This window comes from Plecotus auritus, assembly GCF_963455305.1.
Source record: "Plecotus auritus genome assembly, chromosome: 9".
In the NCBI taxonomy this organism is placed as follows: Eukaryota; Metazoa; Chordata; class Mammalia; order Chiroptera; family Vespertilionidae; genus Plecotus; species Plecotus auritus.
This window is the reverse complement of record NC_137783.1, coordinates 60812781-60835396: the sequence shown is the minus strand read 5'-3', so window position 1 is coordinate 60835396 and position 22616 is coordinate 60812781. Positions and strand designations below refer to the sequence as shown.

The 22616-nt window shown below is 42.4% G+C and overlaps 1 protein-coding gene across 1 annotated transcript in view; it reads right to left on the bottom strand.

Annotated features, from left to right (window-relative positions):
- Positions 1–22485, bottom strand: part of PTPN20 (protein tyrosine phosphatase non-receptor type 20) — a gene marked incomplete at both ends in the record, with an annotated part of 50387 nt that extends 27902 nt beyond the window's left edge. Inside the window, 3 exons of the mRNA XM_080640564.1 lie at positions 12764–12854; positions 15792–15940; positions 22392–22485. Of these exons, the coding sequence (XP_080496690.1) occupies positions 12764–12854; positions 15792–15940; positions 22392–22485 (334 nt within the window). The remainder of the gene's footprint in view (positions 1–12763; positions 12855–15791; positions 15941–22391) is intronic.
- Positions 22486–22616: the final 131 nt, after the last annotated feature.

The window sequence follows — 22616 nt, the reverse complement described above, 5'->3', positions numbered from 1 at the left end:
GGGACATCCCTTGATAATATGTTTAACCTGCTGTTGACTGATTGAGAATTGTTTAGATAACATTTAGGCAGGCTGATGAAAAAGTTGGTGAGATTCTGTGGCTTGTTGTAACAAAGCAACTAATTGATTGGCATATGCATTTCCTTTTGTTAAAGAACTAGACAGGGTGTATGAGTCCCGATATCTATAATAATAAAAGTGTAATATGCTAATTAGACCGGATGTCCTTCCAGACATCCTTCTAGGACAAAGCCAGGGCTGGAGCTGCGGGATCGACAAGGGAGGGATCCAGACAGTCGCCGATGGCTGTAAGGGAGGATGGAGGCAGCTGCCTCGGCTGCGAGGGAGGGATCAAGGCAGCTGCCCTAATTGCAAAGGCCTACTCTTGTATGAATTTTGAGCATTGGGCCTCTAGTGAGTAATGTAAAAGGGATACTGTCTTTGCTGTACAATTTGCTGTACCTGTTTAAATAATATAAATAGACTTGGTCACTGAGTCATTTTAATCGAGCAGTCTCAATTCTGTTTACCAGGCCAGTAGCATAGGCAGAATCAGAAATAATATTGAGAGGCTCCTGGAAATCCTGCAATGCAGCCTTGATAGCTTCTAAATCAATCCTTTATACAGAAGTGTGACTACACTGGATGACGTGGTCTGAATTTACTGTCTGATAAGTAGCTTTGCCATTAGAGGAACTGTCAGTAAAAACAGTTAATGCTCCAGGAATAGGTTCCTGCCTAGTATTTTTTGGTATAATGATAGCCGTGTAATATAAAAACTGTAGTAATTTGTTTTTTAGTAGGTGACAACTAAGTTCCCCCAGAATATCCACTTATTCTAATTTGCCAATTTAAATGAGTCTGAAATAAGGTTTATTTTCTAACTTCATTTGTCCTTGGGTGTGGACAGCAAATGGCACTAATTGGATTTCTGCTATTAGTCTTCCTGAGTACATTGACATAAGCTATTTACCCTCTGTCTAGGGAGGCAAAATGCAAAGCATTTATTCTTAAGTGTCCTTGGTTTAGGGAAGATAGGATTTACTAGATGGCCCCAAACTGCTTGGCATCTAGATTTTCTAGATGGTTGCAAACTGCCGTTTTATGCTGTATTTGCCGTCTCACTGCTCGAGTGAGGCGAGCCATAAAATCAGAAAATGATTCCATCATCCCTGCATTCATTTAATAAAAGCTTCCTCAGGATCCATTAAGTATATTGAATAAATTTGTCATTTCTCCTATAGAGATTTTTTTAGATAAGGTCTTAACCAATTAATGTGCCATAATAATTTCTAAAAGTCATTTAAGGTCTTAAGGCAATCTTTTCATATTCCTACCTTTTAAGGACTAATACATTGGTTTTCAATTTATTTCCTAGATTTTTGAAGGCATTTCTCTCTGTATCTTTTCTGGAGAAATCTTTAAGCCCCATTTAGGGAGTTTCTTTTATAATTAGGTAAACATTGCTAAAGTCTGCTTTTCCTGTGGGCTTGCCATAAATTGCTACATTAAAGACCTTTACTTTATTTCAAACAGAACAACCAACTTGGTTGCCTTCCAGAAAAACAAGTAGGAGAGAGACATGCTGGCCAATACTGCAATGCATACATCTCAAGTAAGAGTAACTTTATTTTACTTACAGTGTCTAATTAATGGTGAGATTTAATGCTTGAGTAATAACTTTTAGTTTACTCTGTAAATAGTAGTGAAGGAGATTTTTAAATTTCTCCTTTTTTAAGCTTAAATTTACTTCTAAAGAGCATTCTTTTTGGCTAGTGTTTATTTGCATATATATGCAAATTTTACTTTGGACTTTATTAGAATCAATTGCTCATAAAATATTGGTTTCTCATATAAATGAGTTTATATGAAACCTTGATTATATTGTGAAAAGCTAACTTAAGTAATTAAAGTATACACCTTTATTGAAAAAGCAAAGTAAGCAAACTTATATATTTGATACATGAAGTACAGATGCCACCCCACCCCCAGCCAATCTGAAAAGCAGCTGGGTGGGGGTCTGAGGCATTATGTATGTTCCTGTTTTGAAATTCTGTTGCTGAATATTCTGGTTTCCTGTCAAGCTTAGAGGCTGAAACCTTTATAACATTTAAAATACATGTATATAAATAGAACATAGTTATTAATTTTTATTTGACAAACCTTCCCACGTGATTTCAAGTATATTAGATCAGCTTAATTTAGTTCAAAAATATTTCTTTTAAGAAGAGAGAATAAATCCTTGAATCATTCCAGGGCCCTTGAAATGTCTCAAAGCTATCTCTTGGTTACAGTCTTGAAATTTAAATTAATATTAAAAATTTGGTTTGGACCATAGAATTAATTTTTTTTTAAAATCAGGCCAATAACATATTATATCCTAGGTTGAAATTTTACCACACATAGTACACAGACACACATACACATAAAGTCTATAATATATTTTGAACTACTAATTTTTCCAGAGAAAATGCAAGAATTATTTTCCTCAAAAATGAATTTCTATACTTTATGCATTCTGTTATCACAACCATATAAATTCTCCCAACTTAGTTTGAACTTTTAACTTTCAGAAGCTTCCAATTTTTGGTGGTAAGTCAAATACTTAACATATTTAAGATTAGTAATATATTCAAATTTTAGGAGATATTGCAAATAAAATACAAGAAATATTCAATTAATAGATTTAATTCATCCTCTAGATTCTCCATATGAGGAAAACTCAGATTAATTAATGTTTCAGTATCCTTCCACTTCAAAATACCCAGATATTTAATAATTTTTATTATTTAATTCAGCAAACTCCAAAGTTTAAAGTTATCAAAGACTTTGGAAAACTATGTTGAGGCATATATAATTACCACTAAAAAAGATTTACCATATACCCTTTATTTTAGTTATATATATTTTGCCTAACAACTTTGAGATGTTAAAGCCAATTATTATTACCCAAGGCATTTTCCTTGGCAAATTCTGTAACAGAGATAACTCACTGGCTTTCAGTAGTTTAATGTTAGAGTACTATTTTATTTTTCTTTATAAAAAAACAGGAGTGACCCTGGGACCTGTGAGTCAACCTTGGAATGTGGTCCATTATTATCCAAGAACTGCCCAGTATCATGGAAACATTAGCCTTGTTGCCCAAACCCAGTCTGTATATTTTCCTTGTATCATTTTCACCAGCTTTCAAAGAAAAACAGTCTTGAGCCTATTCTATAGCATCCATGAAGAGATGGGGCTTAGGCCAAGAGGCCAACCAAAATAAGGTGGGGTGCACCTTCTCTTAAGCTATCCTTTTTCTCTTCATGGGTATAGAAGTCCCAGACGTGTCCCCAAATTGTGAGAAATGGCTCACTTATCCAAATTTCAAATGACAGATTAGGAAACAAAAACATGGAAAAAATGAGACTTTTAAGAATGCTCCTGAGAATGGGATCCCATTTTATCACAATAAAGGTGAGAGGCAAGAGACCTAGTAATTAATGGGCTGGGGCCTTTTTTAGCTATCTTTGCCTCCCTTTGTCTAGGGGAATTTTCCTAGGACCTGTGTTATCAGCCACATGTACCGCTAATATTCTCTCTCCACCCCCACATCCTGTTTGCTCTGGAGAAATTCAGTAATGTCCTGGACACCTATTGTTTCTTTTCTATGAAGATAAATTAGCGGCATGCTTCCTACAGGGGTGAAAATGGGGTGTAGGCATTTATTAACTTCAGAATAGTTCTGAGACAGTCTCTAAAATTTCTTACTAATTTCTATCTTTTCTGGAATATTTTTTGAATGGACTAAAAATAAACAAATTAATCCAAACAACAAAGACATAAAACAACAATCAACAGACACTCTTATATATGATATTTATAAGCACGCATAACACATAGGCAAGACTTAATAAATCAGAGTTCTTTTCATGGATCTTTCAGATGTTTTACATTGCCTGGACCTACAGCCAGAATGCAGCCCAGAGGGGTCCCAGGTGGGGTCCCAGTGAATACCCACAAATAGCCTGTTGTTTACAGATCTTGTCATATTCTGCTCCCCATAGTATTTACTGGAGTCTAAAGTCATTTTAGCTAAAATTTGCCAGTCCCAAGGCATCATATGGTAATTTTCAGACAAAGCATTAAGGAGTCCTTTTGTAAAACAGACTGTTAGCCCCATTTTCTCTAGTTCAGTGGTTCTAAACCTTTCTAATGCCGCGACCCTTTAATACAGTTCCTCATGTTGTGGTGACCCCCAACCATAAAATTATTTTCGTTGCTAATTCATAACTGTAATTTTGCTACTGTTAATGAATCGTAATGTAAATATCTGTGTTTTCCGATGGTCTTAGGCTCTACAGCAGCAGTTCTCAACCGGTGGGTCGCGACCCACCGGTTGAGAACTGCTAGCAGGTTCGCCACAGTTCACCTGCTAGATATCGGAACTCATACACCCTGTCTGATCCTTTAACAAAAGGAAATGCATATGCCAATCAATTAGTTGCTTTGTTACAACAAGCCACAGAATCTCACCAACTTTTACATCAGCCTGCCAAAATGTTATCTAAACAGTTCTCAAAATACCATCAGAAAACTCAGATATTTACATTATGATTCATTAACAGTAGCAAAATTACAGTTATAAATTAGCAACGAAAATAATTTTATGGTTGGGGGTCACCACAACATGAGGAACTGTATTAAAGGGTCGTGGCATTAGAAAGGTTGAGAACCACTGCTCTAGTTGATTAGCTTTCCCACACTGGAGGCAGAGGATTGGCGGCCTTAGGTATTACAGGTTTTACAGGCTCTACTTTGGGAGGAGGAGGGGGCGATGGCAAATCCTCCAGTGTTCTGTAGGCTTTTGATCCTCAATATGAAGTGAACAATATACAGCTCGAACAAGAGCCCATAGTTAAAGATGACAAGGAAGTCAACCTTGGAATGTGGTCCATTATATACAGGCTAGGTTTGGGCAACAAGACTAATGTTTCCATGATAATGAGCAGTTCTCATTTTCCTTGAGCCTGATTTCTCCTTAAATTCCTACCTACTTGTTCCAAGAGATAAAGTCTACAATAATGTTTTTGCCTTTTACTCGAATTCTTCCCCATTATAATCTGGCTGATTTCAGAAATGTCCCTGTCCACTTACGGTCATGACTCTGAAGCTGGCACAGGCTTGGGCAATCAGCTGACTTCCACTTCCACTTCCAATTTGTTTTCACTCAGGCGAACCTTCTCCTCAAGTCCCTGTTCCAGGCTCCACTTGTCGTGACCTGTGCAGCGGGTTCAGGATGACTTGCAGGAGGGCCAATGACACAATGAATACACTATACAAGAAATATGAATTTTGGAAGGCATTGGGTGCCAGGTGGAAACCTCTTTCATTAAGAGGCTCACCAGTCCCGTCTGTTTTTATTCACTTTAGAATACACATTTGCTCTTTAGCAATCCATACTGGAAGATCAAAGGTAAAGTTTGGTATACAATGTAAAGATTATCAGGTCAGGAAACTGCTTCGAGCCATTGCAATCACAGCAGGGCAGACTTGTGCTGATATTCAGTCTTGCTAAATATCAAAGTCCATTGGCCTTCCAATGTCTCTTTTGCACTTTTGTGCTAATTGCTGTTTACTTTAGCCTCCAGCAGGTAATTAAAACAATTATGTGTAATTTGCAAAAAAAGTCTTTATGCAGACATATGTTTCTATTCATCTTAATAGACAGGAGTAGAACTGCTAAGTCATATGGTAGGTAGATGGTTAACTTTATAAGAAACTGTTAAACTCTTCTGTAGTGGGGGGTAATATATTACTAGAGTTTTAATTTGCATTTTCTTAATAATTAATGATGTTGAGCATCTTTTCACATATTTGTCACCTGTATACTTTCTTTGGTGAAGTGAATGCTTAAATAGTTTGCTCATTTATTACTGGGCTACTTGTCCTCTCATCAGGTGTAGGAATTTTTATGTATATAAATGCAAGCCCTTCATCATATAAATGTTGACAATGTATTTTTCTCCAAGTCTGTTGCAAGCCCTTTAATTTTTATAACAGTGTGCTTTGGAGAGCCTTTTGTTTTCATTTGATGAAGTCAAATTTGTTTTCTTCTTTTACAGTTTAGGGTTTCTGTGCCCTTTTTAGAAAAATTTTGCCAAACCCAAGGACACTAAATTTTTCTGTTAGGTTTCCTTTATAAGTTGTATGGTTTTAACTCTTATCTTCAGGCCAAAAATCTATTTTGAATTAATTTTTGTAAAAGGTAAGGGTCATAGTTTCTTTTTTTGGTATAAGAATATGCAATTGTACAGAACTATTTGTTGAAAGACACTGGCTCCCTCCTCCTCATGTGACTGTAGAAAAGCATTCAATGAGACATATAAACGTCTCTGAAAAGTGGAAAACTCATAGAAATCTATGTCACCATTATTATTAGTCCTCAGTAGGCCAGGAGTCAGAGAACCTGACATGTGGTACATCCCCACTCTTTTATTAGCCTTTAAAATATATTTTAACCTCAGAGCTTATTCCCTCATCCGTAAAACAAGAATAGCAATATCTGACTGTTCTACTTTAGAGGGATTTTACACAGATTATGCATTTTTAAAGTGCTTCATAACTTGTAAAGTGCTATAGAAATGCAAGACTTTGTCTTTACACCTGAAGATTCCTGGACAACATGATGAGGCCCATTCTCACTTTTCAGGAACATAAGTGACTGCAAACTGAAGCTGTAAAAGAAAATGCTAATAGTCAAGGGTACAAATTATGACTGCCTTCTGAAAGTTAACATTCTCAAAACATTAGAAACCCTTTTACTGTTGGTTAAAAATGTAAGGGCAGTAGAAAAACAGCAGTAATAATTATTTAGAATACTGGAATTTAAAACATTAGAAATATTGAAAATCAGAGCAATTATTGTGTAAAAATAACTTATCAAGAGTAGTTTGCCTCTTCTTTCTGTTGCATGACTAAAAGCAGGCTGAGAGGAAACCAAGATAGCGGCATAGGTAAGCACCTAAACTGCTGCCTCGCACAACAATTTCAAAACTACAACTAAAAGACAGAACGGATACCATCCAGAACCACAGGAAAGCTGGCTGAGTGAAAATTCTACAACTAGAAGGAAAGAGAAAAGCTCACAGAGAATTGGAGGTACGGCAAAGGGTCTTTGTGTGTGCAGAGAGGAAGGGCGGCTGAGAGCCTGGCTGACTTTCTCTGGCGGAAGGGGGAAGAAAGCCCCCGACCGCATTGAACTCCAGTTCTGACTGCACTGAACCCCAGTTCCGGGCGAGCCCCTGGGGACCCATGCTCTTATGGGGGGAGTCTGGACTCTCGGGCGGAGACTCGGGAGCTGGGGAAGGCAGAAGTCTGAAGGCGCGCACGTGCCAGTGTGCACAAAGGCTGCGGAGGTTGCCACAGGCTTTCCCTAGTGGAAGGGAGTTGGAGGCTCCTGACTGCACTGAGCCCCAGTTCTGACTGCACTGGACCCCAGTTCCAGGTGAGCCCCTGGGGACCCACGCTCTTGTGGGGGGAATCTGGACTCTCGGGCGGAGACTCGGGAGCCGGGGAAGGCGGAGGACTGAAGGCGCGCGCGTGCCAGTGTGCACAAAGGCTGTGGAGGTTGCCACAGACTTTCCCTAGTGGAAGGGAGTCAGAGGCTCCTGACTGCACTGAGCCCCAGTTCTGACTGCAGTGAAACCCAGTTCCAGGCGAGCCCCTGGGGACCCACGCCCTTGTGGGGGGAGTCTGGACTCTCGGGCGGAGACTTGGGAGCCAGGGAAGGCAGAGGTCTGAAGGCACGTACCTGCGCGCAAGGGCAAGGCTGATGGGAAGCCAAGACTGAGACTCCACCCCATCCAAGCTGAGCACAGAGGCTATTACAATTTGGCAAGTCTAATCCTATAAGGCTGTCTCCAGCACCGAACTTCTCCCAGCATAGACACAGCTGATCCTTACAGCCAACTTGCCTGGAGGTCAATTCTTCCCAGTGATACCAACAACAATTAAGACTTAATTACACCAAGGCTGTACACACAGTCCACAAAGGGGTGCACCAAGAGTATCCACCTCAGGTTAACTGGGGAGACAGACCCACTGGGCCATATTGGAAACCTAGCACACAAATCTACCTTACCAACTTAGGGAAGCAGTGAAAGTGCGGCGTCAAAGAATCAGATCACAAACGAAAGAAATGGAGGAAAACAAATGACTGGATATAGAATTCAAAACCACGGTTATAAGGCTTTTCAAGAATATCCTAGAAAAGGCCGATAAATATAACGAGACCCTCGAAGATATGAAAAAGGACCAACTAGAAATTAAACATACACTGACTGAAATAAAAAATATTATACAGAGACCCAAAAACAGACTAGAGGAACACAAAAATCAAGTCAAAGAATTGAAATACAAAGAAGCAAAAAACACTCAACCGAAAAAGCAAAAAGCAAAAAAAAAAATTCAAAAAGTTGAAGATAGTGTAAGAAGACTCTGGGACAACTTCAAGCGTACCAACATCAGAATTATGGGGGTGCCAGAAGAAGAGAGAGAGCAAGATACTGAAAACCTATTTGAAGAAATAATGACCGAAAACTTCCCCCACCTGGTGAAAGAAATACACTTACAAGTCCAGGAAGCCCGCAGAACCCCAAACAAAAGGAATCCAAAGAGGACCACACCAAGACACATCATAATTAAAATGCCAAGAGTAAAAGGCAAAGAGAGAATATTAAAAGCAGCAAGAGAAAAACAGTTAGTTACCTACAAGGGAGCACCCATACGACTGTCAGCTGATTTCTCAACAGAAACTATGCAGGCCAGACGGGAGTGGCAAGAAATTTTCAATGTGATGAATAGCAAGAACCTACAACCAAGATTACTCTACCCAGCAAAGCTATCATTCAGAATTGAAGGGCAGATAAAGAGCTTCACAGATAAGAAAAAGCTAAAGGAGTTCATCACCACCAAACCAGTATTATATGAAATGCTGAAAGGTATTCTTAAAGACGAGGAAGAAGGAAAAAGTAAAGATAAAAATTATGAACAACAAATACATATCAACAAGTGAACCTAAAAATCAAGTGAATTAAAAACCTGAGGAACAGAATAATCTGGTGAATATAATAGAATCAGGGGCATAGAAAGGGAGTGGACTGATAATTCTCAGGGGAAAAGGGGTATGCGGGGGTTCATGAAGAGACTGGACAAAAATCATACACCTATGGATGAGGACAGTGGGGGGAGGTAAGGGCAGAAGGTGGGGTGGGAACTGGGTGGAGGGGAGCTATGGGGGGAAAAAGGAGAAACAATTGTAATAATCTGAATAAAGATTTATTAAAATAAAAAAATAAAAAAACAAAAAAATAAAATAATAGCAGGCTGAGCATTCCTACCCCTCGTGACCTGCCACACTGCGTCCCAGGCAGATCACATCCCCGTTTCATCTTCTGCCCTTATGCTGCTGTGGAGCAGCACCAAGAGCACCTTTAATGTGAAGCTGTTTGCCAGCATCACTTCCTCTAGGACACGCCCATCCTTTCCGTCACACTCTCTTCATTTATGCCAATGAATTCCTCTAGACCAGTTCCTCTGGCTTCATATCTGAGCTGTCTTCAGTGGTGGCCATGTCCTGGTCAGACATTTCTTCTGTAACTATTTCCGTTCTATTAGAATTTTACTGCCAGCATTACCACTTTTCCTTTTTCTGCCTCAGTGTCATCTTTGTTGGTCAATGCCATCTTTGATTATCCATATCCAGTAAAATGTTATGTTGGTTTATCATTGAAAGATGAGGAGGCAACACAACCACATGCTTTGCTGGCTATGCATGAGCTGAGTGACCAGCACACAGTGACCAAATGCTGACATATTTAAAATAAGTGACATGAGTCCTGGCCTGATGGCTCAGATGGTTGGAGTACCATCTCATTCACCAAAAGGTTGTGGGTTTGATTCCCGGTCAGGGCACATACCTAAGATTTCAGATTGGATTCCCAGTTGCGGCGTGTACGGGAGGCCGCCAATCAATGTCTCTCTCTCACACTGATGTTTCTCTATCTCTCTCTCTTTCTCCACCTGCCTCTCTTTCTAAAAATCAATAAAATGCATTTTATTATAAAAGAAGTGACATGATTGGTCACTAATCAGGATGTGTGTCTGTACTCACATAGTGATGTGTGGACAGGAGAGATAGAAGAAGTGAAGTTTACACCTTAGGCAATTACTCATAGTTAATATAGCGACACTACTGAAATTTGAATCATGCTTTTGAGGGGTGGTTGTTACCTAATGAAACACAGTAACTGAAATTTGTGCATCTTGGAGCCATGCAGAGTGAGGACCAACTTCACATGCCGTGTCCCAGGATGCATGAGTTCCCCATTTAGCTTTCTCAGCATTTGAAGAGAAAGGAAGATGTTATTTCTTTGGCTTTCTTCACGTAATTCTTCATGGACCTTTTCTATTACTTCCAAAAAAGTATGGTGAAGAAATCAAAGAAACTTTCTATGATTGTCACTGTTAGGTCTGATCAAATAATTGAATCGATGTCCCCTGGGAACTGACCTTTAGGCCACTTCACAAGGGACATTCCCTTTTGCTTAGACTACATTCCACTTCACTAAGACTTTATCCTTCCCCTCCGGACCTTCCTAGGATCCAGGCCTGCCCAAAGAATGCTCTGCCCAGAAAAAACCCACCTAGAGTTCTTTAAAATCTCTGACTCCCCAACCCTGGTGCTGGCACCATTTTGGAGCTCAGCCCATCTGGTTTTCCAGATGACCTAATACAGTCATAACTCTTTACCTCTTTTGGCCTCGTGCGTTCCTCCTTTGGTGACCCTAACAGTCACTTAAGTGAGCTTATTTTAAATTAAGTTACACTGTGGTAAGAGATAGACAAATCAGTGAACTTCAAAATAGAACTTGATCGAATAACACTTGAATTTGTTTTCAGAGAAAGTAAAAAACTTGTACATGATTTTCCTTAGTTTTAATCATTTAACTTCACTATTTCATATCTGGGCATCTCTTTAGTTGTCACTCTTTTTGTACCCAGAATAAAAGTTCAGTCAGATCAAATGTTAAGTGTACCCCTATCCCATGATGAGTTTCTGCTGCGATCCAGAGGCTCATTCAGGCCTGCAGGCACTCAGTCTCCTTGGGGTTAATGGCATGTATAGGGTAGAAATTATAACACTGGACCTCTAACTTCTCAGAGTAACACCAAATTGTTGGCATTATCTCTTAAACTGTCTAATAATGGTTCATCATCCTGATTTTAGAAATATTCATCAATGCACTCTGCACTCTCCTTATAGAAGATAGAATAAATTGTTTTTACTAACTTGGGAAGGTACTTATTACTTTTATAATCAGAAAGTTATTTTATATCTGAATGAACCAACTAAACATGAAGATATTTACTCAAGGATGGCAGATGCTGTGTTCTACTCTGATTTTTATAATAACCACCTCAGGCCTAGTGAGAGAAACAAGAACATAGATAGTTAATTAAATCATAGTTTGGTAAGTGGGGAAGAATAGTCACAAGATAGTAGAAACTTTCAGAAAAAGTTGATTGCTGGAAATTCAATACATTTCAATTTTCTTTAAAAACCCAGCTTTGAGGAAAATAAGGAAGGTCTAGTCAGGCTAGCTCTGAAAGACTGCAGGAATTACCTCAGCAAAGAAGGATGGATGGTTCTTACAAGAACCACAGGTGCAAAGGCCTGGAGATAAGAGAAGGAGAATGATGAATTCTAGAAACTAAAAGAAGTTCCATGGGAGAGCTGAGGCTAGAGAGGTAACAAGTATGCCATGATAAAGAACTTTGCCATGATAGGAACAGAGAGGCCAAGAGGTCTTAAAAAGAGAGTGCCCTGTTCTGATTTGCATTTCAGGAAAACCATTTTTGGAGTTACTGTGAATAGAGGGAGTGGGGGCAGTGCAGAGAAGACCAGCTGGGATGCAACTGACTCACTGGAAGTCAGCAGCCCAAGGAATCCAGAGATGGGAGAGGATTCTAGAGGTATTAACCAGGTAGAATCAAAAGAGAGTTGTGACTACTTTTGGATATTGCAGGTGGCTTGAAATTTTCTGATCTGACAACTTGGTGGTTGCATTAAACACGATATATAATAAAGGAAAATTAAATTGAAAGGAAATATGGTAATTTAATTTTAAAAATATTGACTTCGAAAGGAATGTAAGGCATAGAATGAGCTTGCCTGTGTGTTTTTCTGCTCTTTGCATGGCCTGAGACAGATAGAGCCTGTGAGGAACCAGCCGGGTGGGGAGGGATGTGGTACTACATTCACTCAGCACAGGGAAACAATGTGTAGGGCCCGTTGGATACGGGCAGCCTCCTATCGGCAACTTTATTTTCCAGGATTAAGACTATAAATAGCTCCATTTATTTGTGTGTCTGAACAAAATGGCTAGAGAGCCTGGTCAGGGCTTCTTGTACCAAAAGCGACAGATGTCTTAAACTATTAAACTATGTTTTAGATGGTTTGTGGCCTGAAAAGTAACAATAAAGGCATAAGAACAGGTTGAAGGACTTCTGTGAATAACCCTGTGGCTGTGGCTGGAAGAAGTACCTAGATTGAAAGACCTGAACTTTATCATGTTCTTCCATATCCAAAAAATATGCCCAGGACACCGACTACTCACTCCTCATTATGGTCACAGATCAAATTGCCTAAAAGCCATACAACCCACTTTTTATCTTTTCCCAAATGTAAACAGGAAAATAATCAAAAGCATTTTTAGCTTACATGGAAGGATGTCTCGATATCTGTTTTTGTCTCTGTTGCATGGTTCATTCCCACAGTTGAACTGATAATGTGGATCCTTATAGTCCAAAGCCTTTGGAGGTAAGAAGTATAAGTCATGTATTTACTATAACAAAAAACATCTGCCTTTGTCTACTGTTATGATCCTTAACACTCTATATGACATGACCTGATATTAAATGTGTTTTATGAATAATGGAGAAATCGAACCCCCTTTAAAAAGTACTATAGGAAATATCTCAAATTTCAGATATCAATAAACAAGTGGCTTTATAAGGAAATGTTAAAATCTTAGAGATTCTTCTTTTGCTGGAACTTCAATACATTTCAATTTTCCTTAAAAAAAAGATTATATAAAATAATCACTACTTAGGACCTATCCAAAATCTATCATTTTATAGACAAAAATAACAGCAACAAAAATATATAAGCATATAAACAGAAAGTATAAATAGTCTCACAATTTACTCCTTGTCCTGCAAAGAAATTATAGCTGGGACACTGATTAGAGAATTCTTCCTATCAAAATAATTTATTTACCAAGTATAAATCTAACAAACATTTATTGTATATTTAGAATGTATTTGCACTGTTCTAAACTTTAGAGTACAAAGATGAATCTGAATGTGAATATGGCTTCATCCTACATGAGTTACAGGGGAAGTTGAAGTGACGGACATGTGAACATGTACAAAGACACCAGTATGATTGACAGCACTAGACAATACCTGAAGGTATGGGGTTGGTGGGAAAGACATACAACATGACAAATACACTGGTATGAATGAAACCACTGGACTCTACCTGAAGGTATTCAGTTGGAGGGCAGACATGCGAACAAATACAAAGACACCAATATGACTGACAGCATTAGACTTTATCTTGAAGATATGGGGTTAGAAGGGTGCACATGTGAACATGTACATCAACACTGGAATGAATGACAGCACTGAAGGTATGGGAAGGAAAGCTCTAGAAAGTAATGAATACTTGAACTGAGCCTTCCTGAGTCATTGGAAGTTACTCACATGAAAGTCTGTGTATGTGTGGAAGAAAAGAAGAACAGAGGTGAGTGGCTATCATTCCAGGTAGGAAGACAAGAATAAAGGCATTGAGGTCTATATGTCCTCTCAGGGAAATAGTGGGTAGTACCCAACAAGAGCACAGAGCACATGATGTAGCCCAATGGGAAACTGAAACTACCTGGAAGGCCTTGTTTCATATACAAAAGAAATCAAGATACAGCTAGTCCTGTTCTATTAGAATATTGGTGGATAAAACCTATACTTTTAAAAGCTTTTCAGTAACTCCTGGGTGGCCAACTTGGCACCACCAGTCCTTAAATAGGTGTTAGCAACTCCTGCCATGGGTAATGAGGTTCAATGAAGGCGTTAAGCAGTAGGATAATATAATCAGATTATCCTTTCAATCTTTTTGCAAACCCATTTTAAATTTAACTTAGAAAAAAATCTGTAGGAAGAACCAGAGCAATTTTGTAAAATAAGAGTAATAAGGAAAGACTAGTCTTAACAGATGGTAAAAATACTATCCAGCCATGCTAATTAAAGGAGTGGAGAACTTATGGATATGGACAATAGTGGGGTGATTGCAGGGGTTTAGGGGTAGAGCTGGAAGAGGGCATAGAGAGGATACATAGTGATGGAAAAAACAAAAATAAATAAAAGATATCAGTATATTAATAAACAAATCACTGGAAAAAGTCCAAGAATAAATTAAAGTGCATGTGGGGCTTCAGAATACACTAAAGGTGGCATTTTATATCACTGAAGAGAAGTTTCCACATAATATTGAGACACCTGGATAGCTATATAATGCTGGGTGCCTACAAAATACCTTCTAATAAATTAAATTCTAGTTGGATCAAAGATTTACATTTGAAAAATCATCAAATTATTAGAAAAAAATCATGAAATAATTATTATGATCCTAGAGTGGAAGGGGAATTCTTAAAAGACACAGAAATCCCTAAAGTCCAAAAAGAAAAGCTCACCATATTTGACCACTGAAAATACCTGTATTTTCTTAGTCAATGTGTGTGTGCACACGTGTGTAACATAACAACAAAGTGGAAAATTTACCATCTATCACACATACAAAAGAGATCATTTCTTCATTACCGGAAAGCTTATTAATGGACTAGAGGCCCGGTGCACGAAATTCATGCACGGCGGGGGGGGGGGGGGGAGGATGGTATCTCTCAGCCCAGCCTGCACCCTCTACAATCTGGGAACCCCCAGTGGGATCGAGCCTAAATGGACAGTCGGACATCCCTCTCACAATCCAGGAATGCTGTTTCCCAACCACTCACCCACCTGACTGCCTGATTGCCCCTAACTGCTTCTGCCTACTAGCCTGATCACCCCCTAACCACTCCCCTGTCAGCCTGATCAACACTTATCTGCTCCCCTGCCAGCCTGGTCACCCCTAACTGCCCTCCCTTGCCAGCCTGGTCACCCCCAACTGAACTCCCCTGCAGGCCTGGTCACCCCTAACTGTCCTCCCCTGCAGGCCTGGTTGTCCCCAACTGCCCTCCCCTGCTTCAGGTGGTTACTTACCTGAATAAAGGGATGGCAGTTGGGAGGGACCAGGCCTGAAAGAATGAGCTGGAGCTATATGTGCTGACATTATATTTGGAAATTATATCTTCCATGGAAACTTATTTTTAAAGGAAAAGAAGGATGAATAGTAAATAAAGTACAAGCTAACAATTTTTCTGGAAGTCTGTATGAGAAGCTTAGCTAGTGGAAAGGGGGCCTAAGAAGTAAGGGGAGAACAAGAAGGAGACTTTATCCATTTCATAAGCTTTTATGCTGTTTGACTTTTTACCCTGTACCCCTGTGACTTCAAATATAAATTTAATATTTAAAGACAAAAACAATGTACTCAATCTTTAAAAAAAAAAAAAGGAAAAAAAAGAAGAAAAAACAATACTGGTAGTGATGTGGAAAATAAATCACATATAGACTTTTGTTAAGACAAAAATATTTACCATATACTCCTGGATGATTTCATGTTCTTCTACCCTTTTCTGAAGTACTTGAAAATAATTCTTGATGTCTGATTGCTCATGAAAACTGAATCTTAATGGCCGAATCTGAGCCAACTGAGCTAAATCCCTTTCAGAAATAATCTGTATACCTAAGGGGGAGAGAAATTCACATCTGTAACTTGTATGTATGTTTACCTGTATGTATGTGAAAGGAGATTTTATTGTTGTTGTTTTCTCTTAAGTAAATACACAGCCACTTAAAGATAATGGAAGTTTATATTTTCAGAGGTGATGAGTCTATTTGAAAGAAAGTATCCTTGTTTTGGAAAAATCATGACTATATACCTTGAAATTACACCAAACCCACTGCTCTTTGAGAAAACTATAAGTGCGATAAATGTAACAGATGCAGCAGACCTAGAAGTGTTCTGATTTATAATGTGAATTAGGTGTATGTACCACCAGTTATTCCAGGCAAGCATGTACAAGGCCTGGGTGGGAAAAACAGAGAACTGCCCCCTCCCTGGGGCCAAGTGTTTGGAAGTCCCTGGAATCTGAGATGAGAGGATGTGGAGTCCAACACATTTCTTATTAAAACGGATCAAGTGCACAGATGTGAGTGTATATGCACGCACGCACACACACACAAGAATAATATCCTATATAATAAAAGCCTAATATGCAAATCAACTGAATGGCAGAATGACCGGTGGAATGACTGGTCACTATGATGTGCAATGACCACCAGGGGGAAGATGCTCAATGCAGGAACTGCTCCCCACCCATAGGCTCTAGGCCAGCCAAGGCAGGTGCCAGCAGCCCTTCCCCCGATCACCCTGCCAGTAGCCTCACAGAGGGAGGTGACCTCCGGTGGCTGCGGGGAGCAGGGTTGGTGAGTGGGTGGTGCCAGGCCAACCAAGGTGGGTGCCAGTGGGGGCCCCTACATCACCCTGCCAGTCACTCCACAGATCGGCCCTGATCACTGGCCAGGCCTAGGGACCCTACCCATGCACGAATTTCGTGCATCGGGTCTCTAGTATGATATAATCAATAAAACTAAAAAATAGATATATTATAAATACATATAATTGACAGGTATTAAATAGTTATACACTTTAACAGAAGAGAATACTTTCTATTTAATAGTACATATGGAATCTTTTACCACATAGACAATAATCTAGGCCAAAACTCAAAACTTAATAAATTAAAAGGAATTCATGTACATATGACCATAATGAGATTAAACTTTCCAAATCAATGTTTTCAATACTACATCTGGAAGATCAATAACACATCTGGAAAACCCTCAAATATGTGGAAAGTAAAAAGCATACTCTAGGTGCATGCAAGACAGCTGCAGCCATGGACTGGACTTACAGTGGAACCACAGAGCAATCCACCTAAAAAACCCAGAGAGGTGTAGCTGCTCCGAAATATTATGTCTTCAGAGCACTGGAGCAGCCACAGGGAGACGGGTACCCGGAGGGATGCACAGAAAGGGAAAGACCTCTCCAGCAGGCTATGGTTGAGGGGCAAAGCTCCCTTCCTCTGGGAGCCTGGCATCTCAATGCCCCACAGGAATCCCCAACCCAGAGCAATACAGGCTGGAAGAGAAGCCCAGGTAAAACTCAGCAGGAGGAACCAGCGGAATTGGTCCCCTTGGGAGTCTGGGACTGCATGTCCCTTGAAGCAGCACAGGTGGCTGGAGAGGCAGCACAGCTGTGTTTGGGTCCAGCCCAGGGGTCTGTGGCTGCTCCCAGCAGTGACTTTAAGGGACCCACTACTTTCTGGAAAGGCACTGGCCAGAGCTCCATCAGTGACTAACCTGTGTGGCAAGGGAAACAGGATCAGCTCTCCCACCTGGAGTGCAGGGTCAAGCCCTCCTAAGGGATAGCTCTCCTCAGGTCTGGTCCTGCTGGAACAGCACAGGGGAGAGTGCAGGGTTTGCTCCTGGGAAGGCACAGGGGAGAGTGCAGGGTTTGCTGCTGGGAGGGACAGGAGAGAGCAGGGTTTGCTCCTGGGAAGGCACAGGGGAGAGAGCAGGGTTTGCTGCTGGGAAGGCACAGGAGAGAGCAGGGTTTGCTCCTGGGAAGGCACAGGGGAGAGAGCAGGGTTTGCTGCTGGGAAGGCACAGGAGAGAGCAGGGTTTGCTCTGGGGAAGGCACAGGGGAGAGAGCAGGGTTTGCTCCTGGGAAGGTACAGGGGAGAGAGCAGGGTTTGCTCCTGGGAAGGCACAGGGGAGAGTGCAGGGTTTGCTGCTGGGAGGGACAGGAGAGAGCAGGGTTTGCTCCTGGGAAGGCACAGGGGAGAGAGCAGGGTTTGCTCCTGGGAAGGCACAGGGGAGAGAGCAGGGTTTGCTCCTGGGAAGGTACAGGGGAGAGAGCAGGGTTTGCTGATGAGAAGGCACAGGGGAGAGTGCAGGGTTTGCTGATGGGAAGGTACAGGGGAGAGTGCAGGGTTTGCTCCTGGGAAGGCACAGGGGAGAGAGCAGGGTTTGCTGCTGGGAAGGCAAAGGAGAGAGAGCAGGGTTTGCTCCTGGGAAGGTACAGGGGAGAGAGCAGGGTTTGCTCCTGGGAAGGCACAGGGGAGAGTGCAGGGTTTGCTGATGGGAAGGCACAGGGAGAGAGCAGGGTTTGCTCCTGGGAAGGCACAGGGGAGAGTGTAGGGTTTGCTGCTGGGAAGGCACAGGGGAGAGAGCAGGGTTTCCTGATGGGAAGGCACAGGGGAGAGTGTAGGGTTTGCTGCTGGGAAGGCACAGGGGAGAGTGTAGGGTTTGCTGATGGGAAGGCACAGGGGAGAGAGCAGGGTTTGCTGATGGGAAGGCACAGGGGAGAGTGTAGGGTTTGCTCCTGGGAAGGCACAGTGGAGAGAACAGGGTTTGCTGATGGGAAGGCACAGGGGAGAGTGTAGGGTTTGCTGCTGGGAAGGCACAGGGGAGAGTGTAGGGTTTGCTCCTGGGAAGGCACAGGGGAGAGAACAGGGTTTGCTGATGGGAAGGCACAGTGGAGAGAACAGGGTTTGCTGATGGGAAGGCACAGTGGAGAGAACAGGGTTTGCTGATGGGAAGGCACAGTGGAGAGAACAGGGTTTGCTGATGGGAAGGCACAGGGGAGAGAGCAGGGTTTGCTGCTGGGAAGGCAAAGGAGAGAGAGCAGGGTTTGCTCCTGGGAAGGTACAGGGGAGAGAGCAGGGTTTGCTCTGGGGAAGTCACAGGGGAGAGAGCAGGGTTTGCTGCTGGGAGGGACAGGAGAGAGCAGGGTTTGCTCCTGGGAAGGCACAGGGGAGAGAGCAGGGTTTGCTCTGGGGAAGGCACAGGGGAGAGAGCAGGGTTTGCTGCTGGGAAGGCACAGGGGAGAGAGCAGGGTTTGCTCTGGGGAAGGCACAGGGGAGAGAGCAGGGTTTGCTGATGGGAAGGCACAGGGGAGAGAGCAGGGTTTGCTCCTGGGAAGGCACAGGGGAGAGAGCAGGGTTTGCTCCTGGGAAGGCACAGGGGAGAGAGCAGGGTTTGCTTGGGGAAGGCACAGGGGAGAGAGCAGGGTTTGCTTCTGGGAAGGCACAGGGGAGAGTGCAGGGTTTGCTCTGGAGAAGGCACAGGGGAGAAAGCATGGTTTGCTGATGGGAAGGCACAGGGAGAGAGCAGGGTTTGCTGCTGGGAAGGCACAGGGGAGAGTGTAGTGTTTGCTCCTGGGAAGGCACTGGGGAGAGTGCAGGGTTTGCTGCTGGGAAGGCCCAGGGGAGAGAGCAGGGTTTGCTCTGGGGAAGGCACAGGGGAGAGTGTAGGGTTTGCTCCTGGGAAGGCACTGGGGAGAGTGCAGGGTTTGCTGCTGGGAAGGCCCAGGGGAGAGAGCAGGGTTTGCTCCTGGGAAGGCACAGGGGAGAGAGCAGGGTTTACTTCTGGGAAGGCACAGGGGATAGAGCAGGGTTTCCTGATGGGAAGGCACAGGAGAGAGAGCAGGGTTTGCTGATGGGAAGGCACAGGGGAGAGAGCAGGGTTTGCTCCTGGGAAGGCACAGGGGAGAGAGCAGGGTTTGCTGATGGGAAGGCACAGGGGAGAGAGCAGGTTTTGCTGATGGGAAGGCACAGTGGAGAGAGCAGGTTTTGCTCCTGGGAAGGCACAGGGGAGAGTGCAGGGTTTGCTGATGGGAAGGCACAGGGGAGAGTGCAGGGTTTGCTGATGGGAAGGCACAGGGGAGAGTGCAGGTCTGCATTTGGTGCTGGCAGAGCTGGGGATTTTGGCCCTGCTTTGCTGAGAATAGCAGTCCCCTGCAGGACTGTTTTTTGCCCAGTCCTGCTTGGTTTGGTGGCTCAGAGGCACAGGTACTGAGGAAGAGCTGGATTTTGGAACTTTGTCTCCCAGGGAGGCATTGAGGGAGAGACAGGGAGTACACAGTGACTGCATGGTGGGGAGATAGAGTGAACTTCTTGGGAGTTCCAAGCACAGCCAGTGAAGGAGAGGTGGTGCCCATCCTTCCTTACCCTCCACCCCCACCCCAGCAGGCTGTGGGCACCACCCCAACAGGAAACTGGTTCATCCATGTGAATTCCCAGATACCCCCACTAGGCGCAGTTTTTGGGGAACAGGGGGGCAGCTCAGAGCAGAGTGAGACCTCAGAGGGTACTGTGGGGGACTTGGAGGAAGTGCTTAGCCCTCCTGGGGGCTGGGCCAGCAGCATCCTCAGTGAGAGGCTCAGTGATTCCTGAGTGCAGGGCAGCTGAGCTTGCTCCTCCAAGACAGCTGGCCATACCCACCTTGAACCTGCAGCAACTCCCTGAGGGGGAACTAGCATTGGGACTGGCAGAGACTGAGGGCAGGGACTCACTTTCCCCCACTGAGTGCCTGATGGTATAATCCCCAGGCAGGGGCCCACTAGGAGCTAGGCTAGCTTGGGCAACCCTACTGTCTCTCTTCAGAAGCTCTGGAGGAAGAGCATGCAACCTCAGCCAGAAGGCAAAGTGGCTCACAGGTGGAGGCCGGCCCTAGGGAGCCCCAGTGGGACAGCCCACCGATCTGGCCCCAGATCTGAGTTGGAGGAGCTGACCCATTTACACAGACTGGCCCCTCCCATGCACACACAAGTCTAGCAGATGCAGACACAAACACTGAACAGAGTAGTAGCTACAGAGTGGTAACCCAAGCCAGGTACACACAAGGTCTGAGAGTGACCTGCATCTGAAACCCATCTAAGAAGACTCAGAACCAAAACCACCAGTTTCTTCTCTTGTGCTAACTGCTTGGCTCTTGCTGTGGTGGGTTCACACCACACCAGAGCTGGAGCCAACTGGCCACACAAACGGCACATGAAAGGGGATCCCAATAGGCTCCAGACCCTCTGGGAAGCACCCACCTCAGGGGGAAGTGTCTGTGCAGCGTCTCACACCTGGTGCTCAAGGTTTGCCTCTATAGACACCCAGGAGGAGGGTTAACAATTGTGTCACTGACACCAACAGAATGTGAATGTTGTAGTGATTTTATCCATAATTGCCAAAACCTAAAATCAACCCAAATGTCCTTCAACTGGTGAATGGCTAATAAAACTGGTGTAGTCATAGTGTGGAATGTTATTCAGCAGAGAAAAAAAGTAAATTCTGATGAATGCAAAGGCATGGATGAATATTAACAATACTATGCAAAGTGAAAGAAAGTAGACTCAAAAGGCAACATATATGTATGCTTCCAGTTATATGATTCTGAAAGAAACCAAAGGAAACAGAATGAAAGCATTGCTGGCTGCGGGTGCTGGTGGTCAGCTGCGGAAGAGCACAGAGACCTGCGGGCAAGAACAGCCTCTGCCTGGGGTGGTGGCAGACCTCTATCCAACCTCAGAGAACTGTGTGCCAAAAGGCTGAGTTTCGCTCTATGTAAATGAATTTTCAATATTTTAAATCTATTTTTTATCAACTATTTTTGTGAGACTTGTGTTTTAATAATTGCAGTGTGATATTGCCTTAATTAGATTTGACATTTTTAAAATAAAAAGTCATTAGAGAAGGTAATCTGGCACTTGATGGGAGGTTGAAATGAGTGATCTCTAAACTCCTCTCAAACTCTAAAGTATGCATGGGACCCTCTAACTTCATACACAAAAGTTTTATATATGTATAATGAATATATCATTCATGGTTTTATGTAAGTTTATATTATATATACTTAAATATATATAAAGAAAATACTTGGAATATTCTTCAGTATTATTATTTTATTATACATACTTATATTTTCTTTATTCTCCATAATATGTGATTATGTGTAATCCAAAATTATTATTTTATTTACAAAGTACATACTACGCAATGAATCAACATTAGGTGAATGAGGAAGGTCATATTCAAGTCTATACAAATCTGTAATTCCTAGTTTAAGAAAATATAAAATAGCTCATTTTAATGTCATGTTTTATATATTAAAATATTTAAAGAAAGGATAGAAATTCGCCCTTATGAATGTGGAGTGTGCAGCAAGAAAATCCCCCAAAATATGTTTTCCCATTTTAAAAAGTCTGCCTAGCTCTCTCCTGCATCTGTGTTAGAAAAGCCTTTGTGCACGGCTCTGAAACCAGCCTGCTCAAGAACCTTCAACAGAACGGGGAGCAGTCATACCGTGCACAGTCGGGGAGACAGCCTGCGAAGGCCCTGCAAGCTCATCCTCACTAATCCACTTGTCTCTGAGGTAGGTGTCATTGGCTGTCCACATACTGTGTTCACTCTCACTAGAAAATAAATGTACATATTTGTTCATGGTATCAAAGAACTTAAGCATTTAAGAACCTCTGATAATCTACAGTAATTATTAATTGACATTCACCGGCATTTCTGTTCCACCAC